Raw genomic sequence first — 18,856 nt, forward strand, 5'->3', positions numbered from 1 at the left:
GGTTTCACACTACAAACCACAGTAGTCGGTGCATTATCGCCACCTCGTGACGATTGTGTGCGTTCAGGGAAATAAAAATAAAATAACCATTTATTGATAATTATTCGTATTACTCCAGTGAAATCACACTGTTGAGGACAACTGGGTTTTAAATATGTTGTGGATTCGTTTTGGCTTTTATTATACATTTTGTAGAACGAGGAACGAGTTCTGTTTGCACTTTGGGGACAAGTCCTGTCCTGTTACTTACCGACTGAAGTCATAACTGCAGAGACAGAACTTACTGAGCACTTGTTCAGACGCAGACATGGAAATGCAGACCGAATGGAAACAATGCACACGATTAACGAGAATGTGGCAAAGCTACTGTTGATGTGTTGAGATACATAAGATGTCATATTTATTTATATATCAAATTGATTGAGTGTTATCAGTTTGATTTTTGGTCCAATAAACATCCGGTTCTGTTATTTTTGTGCGTGTTTGCAGATTTGCAGTTTCTTTTTTTTAATATTGATGGATTATGTCCAGAAAGCTTTTGCTTGGTCAAAATATTTATTTCATTTTTTTTTAAATTTTTTACCTTTAGACGCAGTCAGTTAGATCAAACTGCTCCTTTGCGTGTCCCACTGTTATTTTAGTTTCTCTTACGGCAACATTAATATTTTGAGCTGACAAAACTCAAATGTGAAAGTATGATAATTACTTCATGTGAGCTTGTTTTCTCAACACTTATATAAAAAGTTCATTAATTAAACAACAAATAATCACGTGTTCATGAAGGTGCCTGTGAAATTAGCGTATTTTTTTAAAATTTATGAGGAACAACAAATGAACCGTTCATCACTCGCACGTTGGACGTCACATCCCGAAAAAAACAGAATGACACAAATAACAAATCTGCTAAAAGTTGACCAATATGAACATTTATTTCTGGAAAGTTACAAATCGTTTTCCAAAGAGTTTTCTACTCAGATTATAAAGTATGTTAATCTGATTTTACTTTCTTTCTCGGATACAGTCGTTGTAGCAAGGTATGTGTTGTTCGTTATGACTCTTTTTAAATCCTCTATTCTGTTTTCCTACTGACAGACTGAAGACTGGTGGACTAAAGGTGCAGCGCCAGGACTGAATGTGCCTCGACTCGGGACAGTAGTATGTTAACGGTTACATGTTTCTTCTTCTTAAAACAGCGACATGGGAGGAGGGGGAGGAAGAGGAGGAAGAGGAGGGCAGAGTAATGCTCAGCATGAGCGTCGGTCTGTTCAACACGTGACACCCGGTGGCTTCTTTACAGATTGTTGTGCTGGTAAAAAAACAAAAAGGGAAAATAACATGAACAGTGTGAAGAACTGTAGAAACTTTGGATTTTTTTTGGGGGGGGGGGGGGGGGGGGGTTTATCTCAATTTGAACAATAAAAATGTTTGAAAGTAAAAAAAGAAAGAAAAAAAAGTTGAAATTCAGTGTAAAAAACAACAAATTTTCATTTTTTACTTAATGAACAATATTTTTTGATTTAGCTCCTATTGGCCAGGTGACGACGAAGAAGTTAAAATGGCTAAATGTTTCTAAAAAATGTCTTTAAAGTGCAGTTTAACAGATTTATTTTGAATTTAGACTATTTTTGATAATCTAATTCCAATTCTAATCTAAATTTCCAAAAAGAAAAATAAAAGCCAAACATCTGCAGACTGCAGCTTCTCAAACGTGAGGATTGTGCAGCTTTTATTCTACAGTAAATAAACAGATCTTTTGATTTTGAAAATTTGGACCGATGCCATTTCATTTCCTTTCTTTAATTCTCGCTTTCAAAAAACATTTTCCCCCAAATTAGAAAAACGTGACACCTGTAAAGCAGCAGCTGCTGGTTTGTTGTGTGTTAGTGAACAGCCGGGACTCAAAGAAGAAGAAGAAGAAGAATTAGAAGAAGAAGAAGAAGAAGAAGAAGATAGACGGAGTGTTTTCATACCAGGTATGATACTCAAAGTCTGATCCCTCACAAACACGCCACCTACTGGACCGACAAGTTTGTAGTTTCAGAGACAATGAGAACCTGTTAATGTGACATCTGGTAAAAGAACGTTTTCATATAAAGCTGCTGAGAGGGAGAGTTTCGTTATGAGTGGACTGTGATGTTAAATGACCCAAATACATTTCTGGATCACTTCACAGACGAGACTGAGGAAGAAACATGGGGAGAAGAGGAAGAGGAGGAGGAAGAAGAAGAAGAGGAGGAGCATTTTGGAAAAAACAACACGATTCACAATGAGATTCTCGTCATAATAAATAATCCTACCACTGTTACTGCATAGCTCGGTGGAAAGCGACACCTCCCTCCCAAAAATAAATAACTTAAATACGCGGCTTGACAGATCAGTGCGTGCTCTAGCCCTTTTCACAGTTGGCTCATGAATAATACAAATAATAAATAAGGATGTCAGAAACGTGGAGCTGCAGGATGGTGGCGGCTGTGACGACCAACCGCAGAGTGAACTTCAGCTTCAGCAGGACAAAGGTCGTGTGAAGTGGCGGCCTCGGTCACACTGGTGGTTTCTGGGTAAAAAACGCGGGATCGACGACTCGCGTCAACAGATTTGTTCTTACAGAGAGTTTTACCGCTTCATGTTCTCTTGTCGTCATCAGCCAATCATCCTAGATTCTATTGGCATGGTTTTTTTGGCACAGAAACACGTCGCACCTCGACGGTGTGACATCAGCTACTTTTAAGGCCGCCGGTCACTTCGTCCGCGTCGAAAACATCTTTGTGACCGTCATGTCGCACCGCTGACGTCTCAGTCACACGATGCCGATCAAGTAACTGTTCATGCGTCCTAACTGTTTATGGTCCACAGAATGAGGTTGAATTTGAGAAAAAAGGGGAAACGGTTCTTCCTCGAGGCCTCATGTTTCTTACGATTCTAACTTGCTGTTCGCAGCTACAGTAAACTGTGCACTTACACCCGACGACAGCCACCTGGAGCGAGTGCAGGGGAATGTAGGTAGAGCTCTGCCAGTGACGATTCTCCTCTGGGGCCAAAGATCTTTTCTCTTTTCACGAGCAGGTGACGATATATACGACACGAGGAACGAGCCCCTCGTGTGTGAACCACGCCGCCGCCTCGCATCTCTCTCGCTCTCGTCGTCGCGCAGAAAGACGCGGCATGATCACAGTACGGTGGACATTTGGAGGTGAAGAGCAGAATTGGGGCCAAAAAATAAAATTTAAAAAAGCTGGAACGCACTGGAAGCGAAAACCTGGATTTATCGATTCCCCATCATGTGACATTTTACAGCTGGTGGCAGACGTAGACTCTGCTTCACAAATGAACTACAGTGTACAGTGTTATATTTGGTTTATATATATACCTCATTGTTTGCTTTAACTTGCCGTTATATATATTATATATTATATGGTTCTGTTGCTTGTCTTTCACTAACCTATTGACATTAAAGATATACAGGATGTTTGTTTGTCGTATCAGGAAAACAAATTTCAAAACAAGGTTTGTGAAACAGGATTCTGGTGAAGTGAAGGAATCCCGACGCTCCCAGTGCGTTCCTGCAGCGAGCCCGACCGGGTTCAGTCTAGATACAGTGAGTTAGTAGGAGGAAACTGACCACGGTCCAAAACGTAAACCGGCAGAATGAAACTTTTTTTTTTTTCTTCCTCGGCACGATTATTTTTCTTTTATTTTTCTGAGAAAAGCTAATTGTGAAAATGTTCGAGCCGCCGCTGGTCGACAGGAGGCGTCGTCTCGGCTCGCCACGCTGCGCTTGCCCTCGGTAACAGAGAGCAGAGTCACCCTGGGTAAGTGCTGTCCTCCGCGGAGTCGCCACCTCGCGGGAGGCGTCCGTCCTCCGACAGTAACTTTTCCCCATTTCTATATTATTAAAAAAAAAAGGAGGCCGGTCGCGGAGCGGACCTCAGCTGCAGCGTCTCACGTGCTCCAGCACGTACTCTGGGAAGTGCAGGCTGCACACCTGCAGACCGTCCAGTTTGCAAGGCATCCTGGGATACTCATCCTCCTTCCACTTGTTGTCGTCGGGGTCGAAGGTGAGGATGGAGTCACTGTAGTGGCCGTTGTAGCACAGGCCGCCCAGCACCATGATCTGCCGGTCCAACACCGCCACCCCATGGCCACTGCGCCCGATGGGCATGGAGGCCAGAATGGTCCACTCGTCGGTGTCCGGGTCGTACACCTCGGTGGACGGGCAGCCCTGCGACTCGAAGGAGGCCCGCAGGATCACGCACACGCCTCCGAACACGTACAGCTTCCCGTTGTGGGAGATCATCTTGTGGAAGCAACGGGCATAGTTCATTTTGGATTTGTTCTCCCAGCAGCTGGCGTGAGTGCCGGGCAGCAGCTGGCCTCTGGCGGCGCGTGTCCTGTGTGCGTCAGAGCCCCCAGAACTCCCGCCGCCGCCGCCTCCGCCTCCTCCTCCTCCTCCTCCTCCTCCGCCCCCACCTCCTCCTCCTCCCACCTCCCGCCCTGGGTCGAACACACACACCTGTTTGGAGGTGGAGGAGGAGGTGATTCCGCCGGTGATGTACAGTTTACCACTCAGGACCGTTCCCTCGTGACCGTACTTGTTCACGGGGTACGGGTCAACGAACTCCCAGCGGTCCTCGGTGATGTCGTAGCGCTCAGTGGAGTAGAAGGTCTCGTCTCGCGTGCGGCCCGCCACCGCGTAAATAAACTTGCCGATGACGCCGACGGCAAACTCGGACCTGCAAAACAACAATATGTGTTATAATGAATATGTGTCGATAAGAAACGATCAGAGAGAAAATAAAAAGAACGCCGCGCCGCTCTCACCTGGGCACAGACATGTCGGCCATGCGTAGCCAGGAGTTCTGTCGAGGGTCGTAGCGGTAGACTTTGGAGGAGGCGTGAAACTCGCCGTCGGGCCCCAGCTCCTCGCCGCCCAACAGGAAGGCAAAGTTGTTCACTATAGCCAGGCAGTCGGGCCGCAACGGCACCTGAGGTCCCTCCAGCTCCCACCACACCTGAGAGGATGAACAACACGGGTTACTGAACGTGAGACACACACACACACACACACACACACACACTGACTCCAGATCAGATCACATGACCAGAACAAACTGAGGGAACAGAGTTGTGCCGCGTTTAACGTAAACTAAATGAACACAACAGAACAAAAAGTTTACGGAATACAAAAAATGTCAACGTCCGCCCAATCCTGCCGACACCTTTGGGCGCTGCAGCAGCAGGATCTTGCTGTTGACCATGCTGTGGCCGATCATTCCCCGGAAGACGGCGGTCTGCGGGCGGACGGAGCGGATGCGGTTGGAGCGCGTCTCCACCAGTGGCTGCTGGTTGACGTCGTGGAAGTAGCCGAGGGCCTGGTCCACCTCCTGCCTCAGCTGCCGAGAGTAACGGTAGAACTCGGACGTCTTCACCTGCGGGAGAGGGGACAGAGGATGACGCCTGGTGACGACGCCTCAGTACCGCAAAGAACCTCGGCCGTGTGTAAATAAATCAGCGCCAACCTTCTCGAAGATGTTGGCGGGCGTCATGAGACAGAAGCGGATGGACTGCACGATGGTGTCCGTGTGCCTCCAGCGCCGCCGGTCGTGTCGCAGCCACGACTGCACCGCTTCGTACAGCTCGATCTCCGGGAAGCGACTCAGGGCGTCGCTGTTCAGGTACGCCTGGTTCAGAGACAGGGAGAGAGAGAGACAACTTCATCACCGGTTCACTCGGGAATAAATCATTTTAAAAGATGCTGCGGTGCAGAGAGTAGAGAAACTATATTACTTATATATGTGACTACAGTTTCCTAAGAGGTCAGTGAACTTCAACAGAAGCGAGCACATGTGGATGGTTTTTATTTTTGGCGCACGTGTACAATAACCGCACCTGCAGTCTCTCCAGGCTGAGGTAGGACAAGAAGTCTGGTCGGCTCATGAGCGGGACAAAGTTGTCGAGCAGGAAGTTGTCGAGCTGCTCCTGGACGCCCTCCACGCCGACACTGAAGTCCTCCAGGAGGCGCATGACCTCAGCGCAGTTCTCCAGGCAGATCTTGGCGAGCAGGAAGGAGCAGCAGAACTCCACCGCCTCCGTCAGCTGGACGTACATTGCCGCCTGCCAGGGACACACAAGAGGCGAGAGACGTCTGAGAGGGCGTGTGGCGTGTGGCGAGCGAGTGACACGAAAACCGACGCAGGAACCCGCTCACCTGCAGGATCTCTTGGACGGTGGGCATGCTAAGCTCCAGTGAGCCGTAGTACATGAAGCGGAGGATGTGGCCGAACCCAGCAGCCGTCAGCCCCTTCATGTGGATCTTGTCCTGGTCCCTCTCCCTCATGTCGGCGGTGAACATGACCCGGAAGTAGTCGCTCTGGGTGGCTAGAAGCGCCTTGTGGGCCTGCGGGGGGGTGGACACATGGTATTTAGTAAAACAAGACAGGGCGACAATGTTGCCTCACTGAGGGTGCAACTTTCTCAATCTTTCTGGATCTCCAGAACAGCGATTTCAAGGAAGTGACGTCTCTGGAGAATAAGATGTTTCAATGTTCTTTTATCCAACATGTGTTATTATTCTAATATCAGGGTTGACGTCTGAGGTTGTTTCACTTCCAATATATACACAACACACTCACACAACACCTGTTCTACAGGGTTCCTACACATTTTCTATATCAAAAAAATTACAGACTTTATGCAGATTCAAATTTCCAGACTTCATGGTAAAGATTTTTTGGACCACATTTGAAATCCAAGTAAAAAATAGCTAGATGTTTAATACTGTTGCAGCTCTACAATCAATCATTCAAAATATTCTCAGTCTTCTTTCAACCTTATTGTTCAGAGCAGCATTTAAAAAACAAACAAACATGCATCTTAATCTTCTCACGTAATTTCAAAATCCATGTGTGTTTGAGAACAAATCCTGAAACTGATTTGTCTACTGTACTCTGCCACACGTTTTTCTTTCAGTAGCCTGTACAGTAAGTTGTGAAGACAGATTCTTTCCTTCCGATGAAACCAACTTTCTGAACACGTGTGTAAACTACTGTACGACGTCAGTCGTCTCCAGCCTGATCTGTGCACCGTACCTGGAAGTGGTGCTCCTCTATCAGCAGCGTGACGTCCAGCAGCAGACGCTCCTCGTACAGCGCCCGGAAGCCTGACGACACGCTGCCGTCGTGCACCTGGGACAGGTACACCTCCACGTCCACCCCCGACATCACACACCTGGACAGACGGGAAGGAGAGGAAGTGGCAGACGAAAGGTAAAGAGAGACGGGGGGTGAGAGAGCGTTACCACAGGTCTACAAGGTTAAAAAAAAAGCTGAGCCTGGTTGGCTGCAGCTGTCTAGTGCAGAGGGATGAAGTAGAATTAACAGCTCGCAAAGAAATAATATTCAGCAAATTACAAAGATGCCAGTGTCTCGTGTGTGTGTGGGGGGGGACTGGAAGGGCGTTCAACAGGACGGTCAGCATTAAAAGCTCAGCACTTCAGCTGCTGCCTCCTAACGAGCAGTTATTCATTCACTGTCAAACACAAACACACACACACACCACAAACACACACAAACACACACACTCTGCTGACACACACCAAAATATCCCGTTCCACTGCAACGCACTCGGGGAAAATACAGAGACCGAAAGGAAATAAAGAACCAGCATGTCATTAATCAAAAATACACACACACACACAAATCATACAGAGGAACAACAAGAAACATAAACGCATATCGTCTGCACACTGACAGAAAACTCATTCCTTACAAATTGCTAATGAACACACACACACACACACACACACACACACACACACACACACACACACACACACACACACACACACACACACACACACACACACACACACACACACACACACACACACACACACACACAGCACACTCACCTCTGATTGGCCACGGGCATGTCAGAGGGGGTTGTCCGAGCCAATCAGAGGACAGTGCCCCTTGTGTCCAGCAGGTGCTACAACAAAGTCCCTTTTCTGAGCGCCAATCACCTGGACGACAAAGTCAACAACAACAACCTCCACGTTAAAGCACGTAACGTCTTGCAGGTGCATTTATTACAAATTAATAATAATAATTAAAAAAAGAAAAAGGCAAACATAACATCTGCAAAATGTTGAATAACCTCCTATTATGGTCGAAAATATGCAGACACATTACACATCCTCCAAGATTTAGTTGGTTTTTTTTTTAATGTGGCAAATAATAATGATAGGCAGGTAAATTCAGGATGGATTCATGGTCTTATTGTAACTAGTTGGTGATTCATTTAGTGGTGGATTACCAATCGATTGATTAACCATTGCAACTCTGATGCTCAACATTTAAACATTACTCGTGGATGTGTCAGGGATTCAGTGCCTTGCTAAAGGCCACTTCAGCAGTGCAACGACCTCTAACCTCTCGTCTGCCCTGTAACATCCCATAATATGTTGTACGTAAGGAGGAAGGAGTTGGATGAGGAGTGAGAAGATGGCGGATGAAGTAAAGCTGAAAAAGTTTAGGGACAAACGTGTGACGCTTCAGAGCGGGAATCGTACCTTTTGGTGCCCTGGCGAACAATCACAGGCTTCGATGGCTGAGCGCTAACGGGCCGCTCGCATTTCGGGTGTTTGTGTTTCCCAGGTTCTAAAACAGGAGACGGGGAAAGTGTGTGAGACAGCGGAGGACGAGCATCACCGACGGCAACAGAGCTTCATAGAGAGAGAGAGAAAATATACGGTCAATAAAAATTTCCAATAATTCAATAAAGTGAAGATTTGTTTTTTTCCCCTTATTCCTCAGTAGGGCTGCGAGTTGTGACATTTACTAGTGACGAGTTATATTTAGTGCTGAAACTGTTATTTTTCAAATTGATTCAAGAATAGATTAGTTTCTAAAAAAAAAACAGTGATAAATGTCCATCAAACATTTCAAATCGCTTTTTTTCATCCGACAACTTAAAAGCAGTTTACTGACACGTGAAAACAAAATGGTCACGTCCTCGTTCATTCGTGCCTAAAAAATGACTTTGTCAGTTAATCAGTTACCAAAAATATCTGCAGATGAATTTTGCCGTCGTCGATCTCGACCGATCGTTTAAATTATAAAACTATTTCAATTGATCAACAGCCTCGTGAGTTCAAGCGAAGATGCCATTACGCTATGTCTTACTCAAACTACACTTGGTCATAACTTAACTTAACTAGTCCTTTAGTCTTCTGCTCTTTTCAGCAATAATAATCCACAATACTTCTGAATGAAAAATGATAACTGCGGAGGTGAAGTTGCTCATTATCACGTGAACCTACGACGCTGGAAGTCAGCGTCCGATTCGTCAGTTAAGGGGAAAGTTAAGGGGAAGATAGAAAACCACTATGGACGTGTTCATCTGGACTAAATATCCACAGGGAGGACCAAAGACTCTTTAAAACATAGGTTCAGATTTGCGAAACCTTTATTCTATTTGTGAAAATGCAAAAAAGGGTCTCGGGTCTCTCTCAAAAACCAGCACTATAGATACGTGTCAACTCTGGAGCGGGATTGTGACGGAGAACCTCCAATTTCAGGGATTTTCTACTCAGCGAAGACGGAGAATACGTGACAGAGAACAGCGCAGAAGATTTGTGTTAATCCCGGTGAAGTCTGGCATTGACCTCTGACCTGACCTCTGACCTCACCTCACCTGACCTGGGTTTGACTAGAAAACACAACAGGTTGCCAGGTCTGCACACACCTGCGCCTACTATCCTGCAGCCGAGTTAACAGACAGAACAAGTCACAACCGGAGGACAGTGGCGTCAAGAAGATAATGTGTCACTGATAATCTGAGATTTTGGTGTCTTGTGTTGTGGTGCCAGGGAGGAGGAGTCACACCTGAGGCAGGTAGTTAAAGCACAGACGGATTTCACTTTAACGTTCAACATTAATATCGACGTTGGCAGCAAAAGCAAGTTTGCTGAAAAAACACAGCGTCTTATTTTAAACCTGTTAATTGTTGTTGTTGTTGTTGTTTTCTAGCTACATGGAGCTAACGTGCTAAGATGAATGCCCCCCAAACAAAGGCTAACGCGACACATTGGTGTCCGAGGATGGAGGCGACTGTGACAGGCGCTGATTTTAAAATCACGTTGGGATAAATTATTAAAATGAAGTCGGACCAACTGTCACGACTCTCCGCTCAAGGTGCCACACGGGGGGGGGGGGCTCCGGCTCCGCTGCTACACCCGGGCAGCAGCGTTAGCTTAGCCGCCGAATCCAGCCGTCTCACCTCGGCGGTGCGAATCCCCACAACCGCTCTTCGACCAGGCGGCTGCGGCTCCGTCGGACATGAAGTCGCGGGTTCGACTCCGGGATCAGGAGAGCGGGCGGCGGCGGCGGCAGCGGCGCACTGCCATGTCGCGGTCGCGTCCAGCTGCCGGACGGAGAGCGGCGCCCCGCACTCGGCTCCGAATTAAACGGCCAACAAACCACGGCAGGACACGGGCTGTGCGGGCGCCATCTTCTGCGCCGGCGTCATTTCCCTTCTGGGCGGAACTGAAGGGCGTAGTGCGGCGCGGCGAAGATCGTTCATCGAGCGGACGTCTCACTCTGCCTCTGTATTACAGTTTTACTGTGAGGAGATTTTTTTATTTTTTATTTTTTATTTTTTTTATTGAACAAAGATCATATACGGAATATTTGGCATTAAGATCGTAACATTTACCCTTACAAAGCATTCAAGGCACATAAGGATACATTCAAGAGTAAACGAAACATGTAATAATAATAAAATAATATGCTAAATAAATAGATAATAAAATAAATATAATAATAACATAAATAAATAATGACAAATATATTTCCCCAAGCGCACTAGGGTCAAATATTTTTACTATGTGGAGATAACACGCGTGAATAGTGGCTGCGGCAGCTAGATGTGGCTTCTCCAGTGGCATCCACAGCGGCCACTGGACCTGCGGCTGCAGCTGCCACTGTTTGTGGCTGCAGCCACCAAGCAGTGGCTGTTTGTACAGTGGCGGTAAGGACTTGACACAGTTTCCAGAAAGTGAAGTGAAGTAGTGTAACCATAGTTAATGTCCCCAATATATTTGGGGGTTATAAGTATTTAATTGACTTCACTATGGTAATGTGTGTCGCTTATTGATCCATATGGTTTCCTTGGATGAATTATATATTTGGATGATTCCACAGCATCATAACAGTCTTTGCACAAATGGATTAACTGCTGAATGACCTAAAAAGACCAAAAAACACAACCCAGGGACATATTTATTATATATTTTATAATACATGTTCAAATACATATTTAATTGACCAACAGGTCCAGACAGATTATCATTTTGACAACCATGTTTATTGACGAAATCCGAAAATGGGGACATTAAAGGGATAGTTCAGTGATTTTGGAGTGGGGTTGTATGAGTTACTTATGCATAGTTAATATGTTACCTTATGGAGATGGTGATCAGTGAAGTCATTTAACAGAGTTTGGAGAAGTGGAAGTAGCAAAAAACATATTTTTTGGCAAATTTTTAGATGCTTACCTGAAAAAAAAAGTTGAATTGAACGGATACATATTTTTTTTAGGTAACGTTTTAAAATGTGGCGAAAAAGAGGTTTTCCGGTGGTCCCCCCTGCAACAGTGGGACTGAGACTTACGCTACTTCCACTTCTCCGAACTCCGTTAAATGACATCACTGATCACCATCTCCATAAGGGTAACATATTAACTATGCATAAGTAACTCATACAACCCCACTTCAAAATCACTGAACTATCCTTTTAATGTCCCCATTTTCGGTTTAGTCAATAAACATGGTTGTCAAAATGATAATCTGTCTGGGCCTGTTGAAAAAAATATATATATTTGAACATGTATTATAAAATATATTATAAATATGTCCCTAATACCACTGATTCAGTATTTTTGCCTGGGATTCACGTTACAGAACTACATATCACATCATCCATAGTCCGCGGATGACGTCACTAAACAACGACAGACCCGCCGCACAAAGAAGAAGAAATGTCTTGAGTTCCTGCAGTAGGAAGAGGTCAAACAAAGCGTGTTTCCATTAGAGCGATACACAGATGTAGATATGATGTGAACAGCAACAAGTCGACGTGATTTAATAAAATGTATTTCACAGTCGAAAAAAATTGCATCAGCCGCTGTGAAAGGACCCTTTGCGCCTGCTTGATCACGCGAGTAGCGACACGAAAATACGTGTTTAAATATAATACAATACTTGTACTAAACATGTGATGTGTATATTTATTAATTTACAGATAATTGACATTTTGTACGTACATTTTATTTAATTAGCCGCGATGTGAAAGATAGGCGATTTATTTCGCTCTGTTGATCAGGCATTCGCCGCAGCCGCCTCCTTCGTTTCCTTTTCATTCAAGATGGCGGGCGACGAGTCTGGAGCGGCGCCTGGTCAGCCTCACCTGGCCAAACAAGACCTCGCTTCCCTGGTGAGTGTCCGCTCCACGGGGCCCGCGGCCTCGTGCTCGAGCGGCGGCGGCTGTCTGCGCGTCGTGTCGGCAAAACGGTCCAGTTATTCACGGTAACGGTCGCCGCGTCGCTGAGCCGCCGCCCGGCACATGACGACAGGCCCGGCGCGGCGGCGGCGGCGGACGCCCGCATCACCGCATCACCGCGCGGACGAGGATTTAAACTTCACTTCATTCTTATTCTTACGAACAGAAGCGCGTGAACGCGAACACGTCCCCCTTCAGTTGTAACTGCAGGCGTCGCGTTTGTGTCCGTGTGAACAAAAGGTTCGAATCAAATCTGTGGTAATGTCAGTTGGCGATGGTGATGGAGGCAGAACCGCAGCTCGGGGAGATCCCTCCGCCACAGCTCAGGCACATGAGACCCTGGAGTCACCACAGCGAACAAAACCTTCAGTCTAACTTCACATGTGCTTGTTTTTAAAGCTGGTGTATATTTTATAAAGTGTTTTTTCCCCACAGGGAGATACTGAAGGCAACAACAGCCACATCAGTCAGTTTGCTAAATCAAGATATTATTAGTGCATTATACAAACAGAATTGGTTTCAGGCTTTGTTTTTCTTGCACGATATATTGTCCCCAGAAATTATCGCGATAAACAGTATTATGGTCATTTTAAGACCTTTTTTTCATTTTAAAATGCTGCATCACGTGAGTTCACAGTTTAGGCCGGTTGGTCGTCGTCCTACACGACTTGTGTGTTTGCTGCTGACGAGTGAAATGTCATTCGGAGTTCAGACGACACAATCTGAAAGACACGGTGCCTTTTAGAAACGTACAAAGGAAATCCATATTTTCTAGACCAAACCAGTGAAAGATGAATCGTACGACGAGGACAGACGCAGCGAGACTTTGCTGAACTGTTGTTCACATTCATTCATTCACCAAACACTCATGTAGACACTACGCTGTTATAGAGGTCAATGAAAAACAAAGGATTGGGTTCTGTTCATGTATGGTACGATGAGTCTTAGTGTTTGCTGGGCTGTGAGTGTGTCGCTCTCCCTTTGTTCCGTTCATCTCCAGGATTAAACGCAGGGATGGAACGCGGCTTTGCTCACAATGAAAACATGTGAAATGTGTGTGTGACACAATCTAATGTGTTTCCTTGTCTCTTCCAGAATGTGTCCACCCTGACGCCTCTGTCCCAAGAGATCATCAGCAGACAGGCCACCATTAATATTGGTAGGGGGAAGCATTCTTTTTTTTAAAGATCCCCCCCAGTCACGTTTCAAAGTTTATATAAATAATCTGCTATGCCTAATATTTAGTTTAACATTGTTTACCCTCTGAAATGAGGCTGGAAACCATCCACTCTCTCCCTCATTGAGGAATTCTGAGACTATGAATATTCATGAAATGCAAATAACGCAGACCCCGCCCACCACAGCGGCTCACGCTAGGTTGACCGGGGGAAGAATGTGCGCGACGAGATGGCTCGCGGCAACATCGGAAAGATTTAGCCATAACACTTTCATCAACTGCTAATGCTAACGCTAACTGTCTGCTGACACACCTGTCGTCCTCTCATGATTCGCTGCCTCTGCTGCACTGGAAGTTTCCAGTTTCTTTGCCTCACATTTGCATATTGGACAGCGATTGGTTTTCTGTATTTGTGACGAACCAAAATCTATCTTGAATAGGATTCGATTGAATTTCAAGTGAAACACAGAAATCTGCTCCAGGAGAGGAATGTGAAAACACCAGATACAAAGTACCAGTAGTCAATGTCAGACATGTTAGAGGACAGGAACAGAAGAACAACACATTTTTGACTAGTGGGGGACTTTAAATATTTTCTCAATCATGCTACCGTTGTTTTGCTGGTTGTACTTGGTTCACCAGCAGCTCCCTGTGTGTTGACGATCGTCTTCCTCTAGGCACCATCGGTCACGTGGCCCACGGAAAGTCCACGGTGGTGAAGGCCATTTCTGGAGTTCACACTGTCCGGTTCAAGAATGAGCTGGAGAGGAACATCACCATTAAGTTGGGATATGCTAACGCTAAGGTGAGAGCATCGTTAAATGGTCTCTTTCATAGGAATGATAGAGACTCAACCCTCGTGGAAGAAGTAATAATCTATTTCATTTTTCCTTGTCCTAGATCTACAAACTGGATGACCCCAGCTGTCCCAGGCCAGAGTGCTACCGGTCGTGCGGCAGCAGCACTCCAGATGAGTTTCCCACAGACCTCCCAGGCACCAAGGGCAACTTCAAACTGGTCAGGTGAGACTGCAGAGGGAGGGAGGGAGGTCAAGTCCTAGAGGCACCGGTTAAGGGTTTTCAAGTCTCACATCTAATCCTCAATTTGTAAATTGGGATTACATTTTTTTCTCTCCGTCAGACATGTGTCATTCGTGGACTGTCCCGGTCACGACATCTTGATGGCAACTATGTTGAACGGCGCCGCCGTCATGGACGCAGCCCTGCTGCTGATCGGTGAGCCTCCGTTTGCCTTTTATCAACCCCCCCCCCCCCCCCCGAGAATAGACGGAGAGGTTGTGTTATTATTATTATTAACTCCCCTGACTCTCGTCTCGTCCTATCCGCCCAGCGGGCAACGAGTCGTGTCCTCAGCCCCAGACGTCGGAGCACCTGGCGGCCATAGAGATCATGAAGCTGAAGCACATCCTCATCCTGCAGAACAAGATTGACCTGGTGAAGGAGAGCCAGGCCAAGGAGCAGTACGAGCAGATCCTCGCCTTCGTACAGGGTGAGTCGGAACTCACTCCAGGGGAATATATATATTATATCATAATATTTATATCAGAAGCTTTAGTCCCTGAGGTCACGTGTGGTGTTTTCTGCTGCAGGCACCGTGGCAGAGGGAGCTCCCATCATTCCCATCTCGGCCCAGCTCAAGTACAACATTGAGGTGGTCTGCGAGTACATCGTCAAAATGATCCCCGTGCCCATAAGAGACTTCACGTCCGAGCCCAGACTCATCGGTAAGAGAGACCCGACACACGCAGGGTGCATATCACGTTTTCTTCCCAGCACCACTAACCTTCACATCATCCGTGTGTCAGTCATCAGATCTTTTGACGTGAACAAACCCGGCTGTGAAGTCGATGACCTGAAGGGTGGCGTGGCAGGAGGAAGTATCCTAAAGGGCGTACTCAAGGTGAGACGCGAACATCAATAGTCAGGTTGTGACCCATTGTTCTGACATTTTTTACTGAAGTCAGACATGTTGTTCGCGTTAAACTGCATCAAGGTAGGAAAAGAGAATCCGACTCCGTCATCATGGGTTGGGATGTTGTTGAAATTACACATTTCTGAAGATGAACTACAAAAACTTCAGTGGCTCCATCAGCATGTTTCAGTGTTTTACCACCATGTGACATCGTGTTATGATTCATATGTAACAGTAACTTACATCTGGATCTTATTCGTATTGTTCTTCTTCAGATTGAATGGCCTACGTTTGTTCATGGCGCGTCATGTTAAATATCCCTACTAATAAATTGTGGGGCGTCTATTTCTCCTTCTCTCTTGCATAGGAAGCTCTAGTGTACTCAATGCTAAAGGAGTTAAGGAAAGGAAGCATTGAAGCCCCTTTCCTAAGCACTTAGAGAATCTGAACAGCTCTTATCATAGTGCCGATTAAAATACTTCCGGGGGCATTTCAGAATTTAGGAAACTTCCGTCAGTATTTTCCCCGTTTGTGTTTCACTCGATCAAAACCCTCGGTGTTGTTCCTCTGTGACCTGCAGGTGGGGCAGGAGCTGGAGGTACGGCCCGGCATCGTGTCCAAAGACCATGAGGGGAAGCTGATGTGCAAACCCATCTTCTCGAAGATTGTGTCTCTGTTCGCAGAGCACAACGACCTCCAGTACGCCGCGCCCGGCGGCCTCATCGGTGCGTCCCACGCTCACAACACAGTTCAACCTAGATTCTAGAAATGTCTGATTGATGAGCTAAAAACATCCTACGATACGTGTGTTTGGGTCGCAGGTGTGGGCACAAAGATCGACCCAACGCTGTGCCGCGCGGATCGTATGGTCGGTCAGGTGCTCGGCGCCGTCGGCGCGCTGCCGGAGATCTTCACCGAGCTGGAGATCTCCTACTTCTTGCTCCGGAGGCTGCTGGGAGTCCGCACAGAGGGAGACAAGAAGGCTGCCAAGGTGAGAGCACGTGCATCGTGGGACAGATCCCGTCATTTTACTTTTGTCTAGTATGTCCTGGTGTATTAACGGCCCCTCTCCCTCCACGTCTTCTCCACCCGCAGGTCCAGAAACTGTCCAAGAACGAGGTGCTGATGGTGAACATCGGCTCGCTGTCAACGGGCGGCCGCGTCAGCGCCGTCAAGGCCGATCTGGCCAAGATCGTCCTCACCAACCCTGTGTGCACAGAGGTCGGAGAGAAGATCGCTCTGAGTCGACGAGTGGAGAAACATTGGCGGTAAAGATCAGGAACCTGCAGACTGGTTCAGTGTTTTTATAATCTGATCAGTGAAAAGACGACATGGGTCGTCATTTATATTTCGCACGACGAGAACCAAGTGGACGTGATTCTGTCATTTCTGTGACAAACTAAGGTTTGTTCAGTTGCGATCATAAGACGTTTAGATCAACAGATACGAACTGCTGAACTGCCACAGTGGAATAAAAAATATCTGAGGCGTTTCTCGTTATTACGACGTGTCTTTCTCGTTACAAAGGGAAAGTTTCACGTTATGAAGTGAGTATTATCTCGTTCTGTAGAAGTCAAAGTCTCCTTGTTTCCTAAAATGTTTGGCGAAACATTCTTCCAGTAAATTTCGACTTCTTGAGAACGTGCAAAGTCGTTCCGTGTCTCATTACAGATCTCGGTTTAACTAGAAAATGATCACATAATAGAGTGAAACTTTCTCGTTATAACGAGAAACACCTCAGATATTTTTAATTCCACTGTGGCAGCTCAGCACTTCCGTCAAAATCAGAACCTCAGGGGTTGTGTCGTTTCAGGTAACGTGGAGACAATGTGAAAAATGTCTGTCTGAGTAATGAATCTACAAGTTAAAATATTTATCGGGCATCAAAACTATGTTGTTGTTTTTCCTCCGAGGAAACTAGATTATCACTTCCTGCTCTCGAGCCGTTTGTCACCACTTCTCTCGACGAGCCGCCCGCTAGATAAATAAATGAGTCGCTTACTTACTGAGCAGAATCTCGTCATTTGATCGACTGTGAAACTGTCTGTAACGTGGAATATTCTATTGTCTTCTAACCGTAAGTCTCCTCTTCTCTCCTCCTCCCTCAGTCTGATTGGCTGGGGTCAGATCAGGAGGGGCGTGACCATCACACCCACAGTGGACGACGACTGAGGAGAACAAACCCGTCGGCAGGACGACACAACCATCACACTCTTCTTGGCCTTTCTTTTATTTTATTTTTCTGTTTTTTGCTGCTTTATTGTTTTTTTTTCCCACAAAGGAGGAACGGAGCAGGACACGCCTCCTCGCTCTGCGCTGCTCTTCTTCCTCTGTTCCGTCAGTTTCCTGTTTGTATCTGCAGACAGTGGGGGACGAGGAAGAGGAGGAGGAGGAGGAGGAGGAGGAGGAGCTTCAGACCGGTGACGAGGCTCCAGAGAGAGGAGGTTCACAGTGAACCTCAAGGTTGATCCACAGATTCCAGTCAGATCTATTAAAACAAATTTGGAAGAAACGTTCTGGTCTCGGAAGTCTGTGTGTGTGTGTGTGTGTCGGGTTTTCGTTAATGCTACAAGACATCGACACATCAATTCTGAACAGGTGATGCTCACGCAACAACTGCATTCAACTATCAGTCTTTTATTGGAATTGTGTTGTGCAACTGATTGATTTCAACCTATCTTTAGTCAGAAACCTCATGAGACCTCAGTCTGTTCGATGACAAGTCGGTCGACAATATTTTAAATATATATTTCATTCAAATGCCAAACTGTCCCTCAGCTGCTAAAATACAAGGGTTTGCGTAGAGTCCTACGTTCGTTTGATTTTTGACTGTCGGGACCAAAAAAACGAGAACGTGATAAATTGTATCAGAACCACAGACTCGTGTGTCAGTTGGTTTTTCTAGAAATGCAAATTTGCTGCTGCTGCAAAACTTTACACCCCTGGAAGTTCAACATCTTGTAAATCTGACGCTATGGTCGGTTTGTTTCTATAAAAACTTGATTCAAATTCCAGAATTGCTCACATGGATCATGTTCCTGAAGAAAGATGTTTTTAACAACCATTTACTCAGAACAGTTCATCGCACACAGCGGTTAGAATTTCACTCGGGTTTCATTTATTTTCCAAAACGTGTGTATGTGTGTGTTGCCAAAAAAGACGCAGCAACTGCTGGAGAACAGGTTAAGTTTTG

General features: G+C 46.1%; 2 protein-coding genes across 4 annotated transcripts; one reads left to right on the forward strand and one right to left on the reverse strand.

Annotated features, from left to right (window-relative positions):
* Window positions 1-904: 904 nt before the first annotated feature.
* Window positions 905-10,546, reverse strand: klhl15 (kelch-like family member 15). Of its 3 annotated transcripts, XM_047329902.1 has the most exons (10): window positions 10,276-10,330; window positions 8,567-8,654; window positions 7,907-8,017; window positions 7,086-7,224; window positions 6,206-6,394; window positions 5,887-6,111; window positions 5,517-5,678; window positions 5,217-5,426; window positions 4,819-5,009; window positions 905-4,730 (listed from the first exon to the last, which is right to left on the reverse strand). In XM_047329902.1, the coding sequence occupies exons 3-10, from the start codon at window positions 7,924-7,926 to the stop codon at window positions 3,926-3,928; spliced, it is 1,941 nt and encodes a 646-aa protein (XP_047185858.1). In that variant the 5' UTR covers window positions 7,927-8,017; window positions 8,567-8,654; window positions 10,276-10,330; the 3' UTR covers window positions 905-3,925. The 3 variants fall into 3 exon arrangements, with proteins under 3 accessions (XP_047185858.1, XP_047185857.1, XP_047185859.1); XM_047329901.1 differs by lacking the exon at window positions 7,907-8,017 and having other exon boundaries at window positions 10,276-10,546; XM_047329903.1 differs by lacking the exon at window positions 7,907-8,017 and having other exon boundaries at window positions 8,567-8,719; window positions 10,276-10,517.
* A 1,795-nt stretch (window positions 10,547-12,341) lies between these two features.
* On the forward strand, window positions 12,342-18,175 carry eif2s3 (eukaryotic translation initiation factor 2, subunit 3 gamma). The gene is made up of 12 exons (XM_035618838.2): window positions 12,342-12,488; window positions 13,650-13,713; window positions 14,409-14,536; window positions 14,632-14,753; window positions 14,872-14,966; window positions 15,082-15,240; window positions 15,341-15,475; window positions 15,557-15,651; window positions 16,244-16,388; window positions 16,485-16,654; window positions 16,759-16,931; window positions 17,772-18,175. The coding sequence occupies exons 1-12, from the start codon at window positions 12,420-12,422 to the stop codon at window positions 17,833-17,835; spliced, it is 1,419 nt and encodes a 472-aa protein (XP_035474731.1). The 5' UTR covers window positions 12,342-12,419; the 3' UTR covers window positions 17,836-18,175.
* The last annotated feature ends 681 nt before the right edge of the window (window positions 18,176-18,856 follow it).

Source organism: Scophthalmus maximus, chromosome 21 (assembly GCF_022379125.1).
Source record: "Scophthalmus maximus strain ysfricsl-2021 chromosome 21, ASM2237912v1, whole genome shotgun sequence".
Lineage (NCBI taxonomy): Eukaryota > Metazoa > Chordata > Actinopteri > Pleuronectiformes > Scophthalmidae > Scophthalmus > Scophthalmus maximus.

Bases quoted from the DNA above. Each gene is read 5' to 3' on its own strand.
- klhl15 (XM_047329901.1), bottom strand. From the start codon at position 10,336: ATGTCCGACGGAGCCGCAGCCGCCTGGTCGAAGAGCGGTTGTGGGGAT. The intron at 5,679-5,886 runs GTGCGGTTATTG...TCTCTGAACCAG, and splicing joins TCAGCCTGGAGAGACTGCAG to GCGTACCTGAACAGCGACGC. The intron at 5,427-5,516 runs GTTGGCGCTGAT...CCTCTCCCGCAG, and splicing joins CCGCCAACATCTTCGAGAAG to GTGAAGACGTCCGAGTTCTA.
- eif2s3 (XM_035618838.2), top strand. From the start codon at position 12,420: ATGGCGGGCGACGAGTCTGGAGCGGCGCCTGGTCAGCCTCACCTGGCC. The intron at 12,489-13,649 runs GTGAGTGTCCGC...TGTCTCTTCCAG, and splicing joins AACAAGACCTCGCTTCCCTG to AATGTGTCCACCCTGACGCC. The intron at 15,476-15,556 runs GTAAGAGAGACC...TCCGTGTGTCAG, and splicing joins GTCCGAGCCCAGACTCATCG to TCATCAGATCTTTTGACGTG.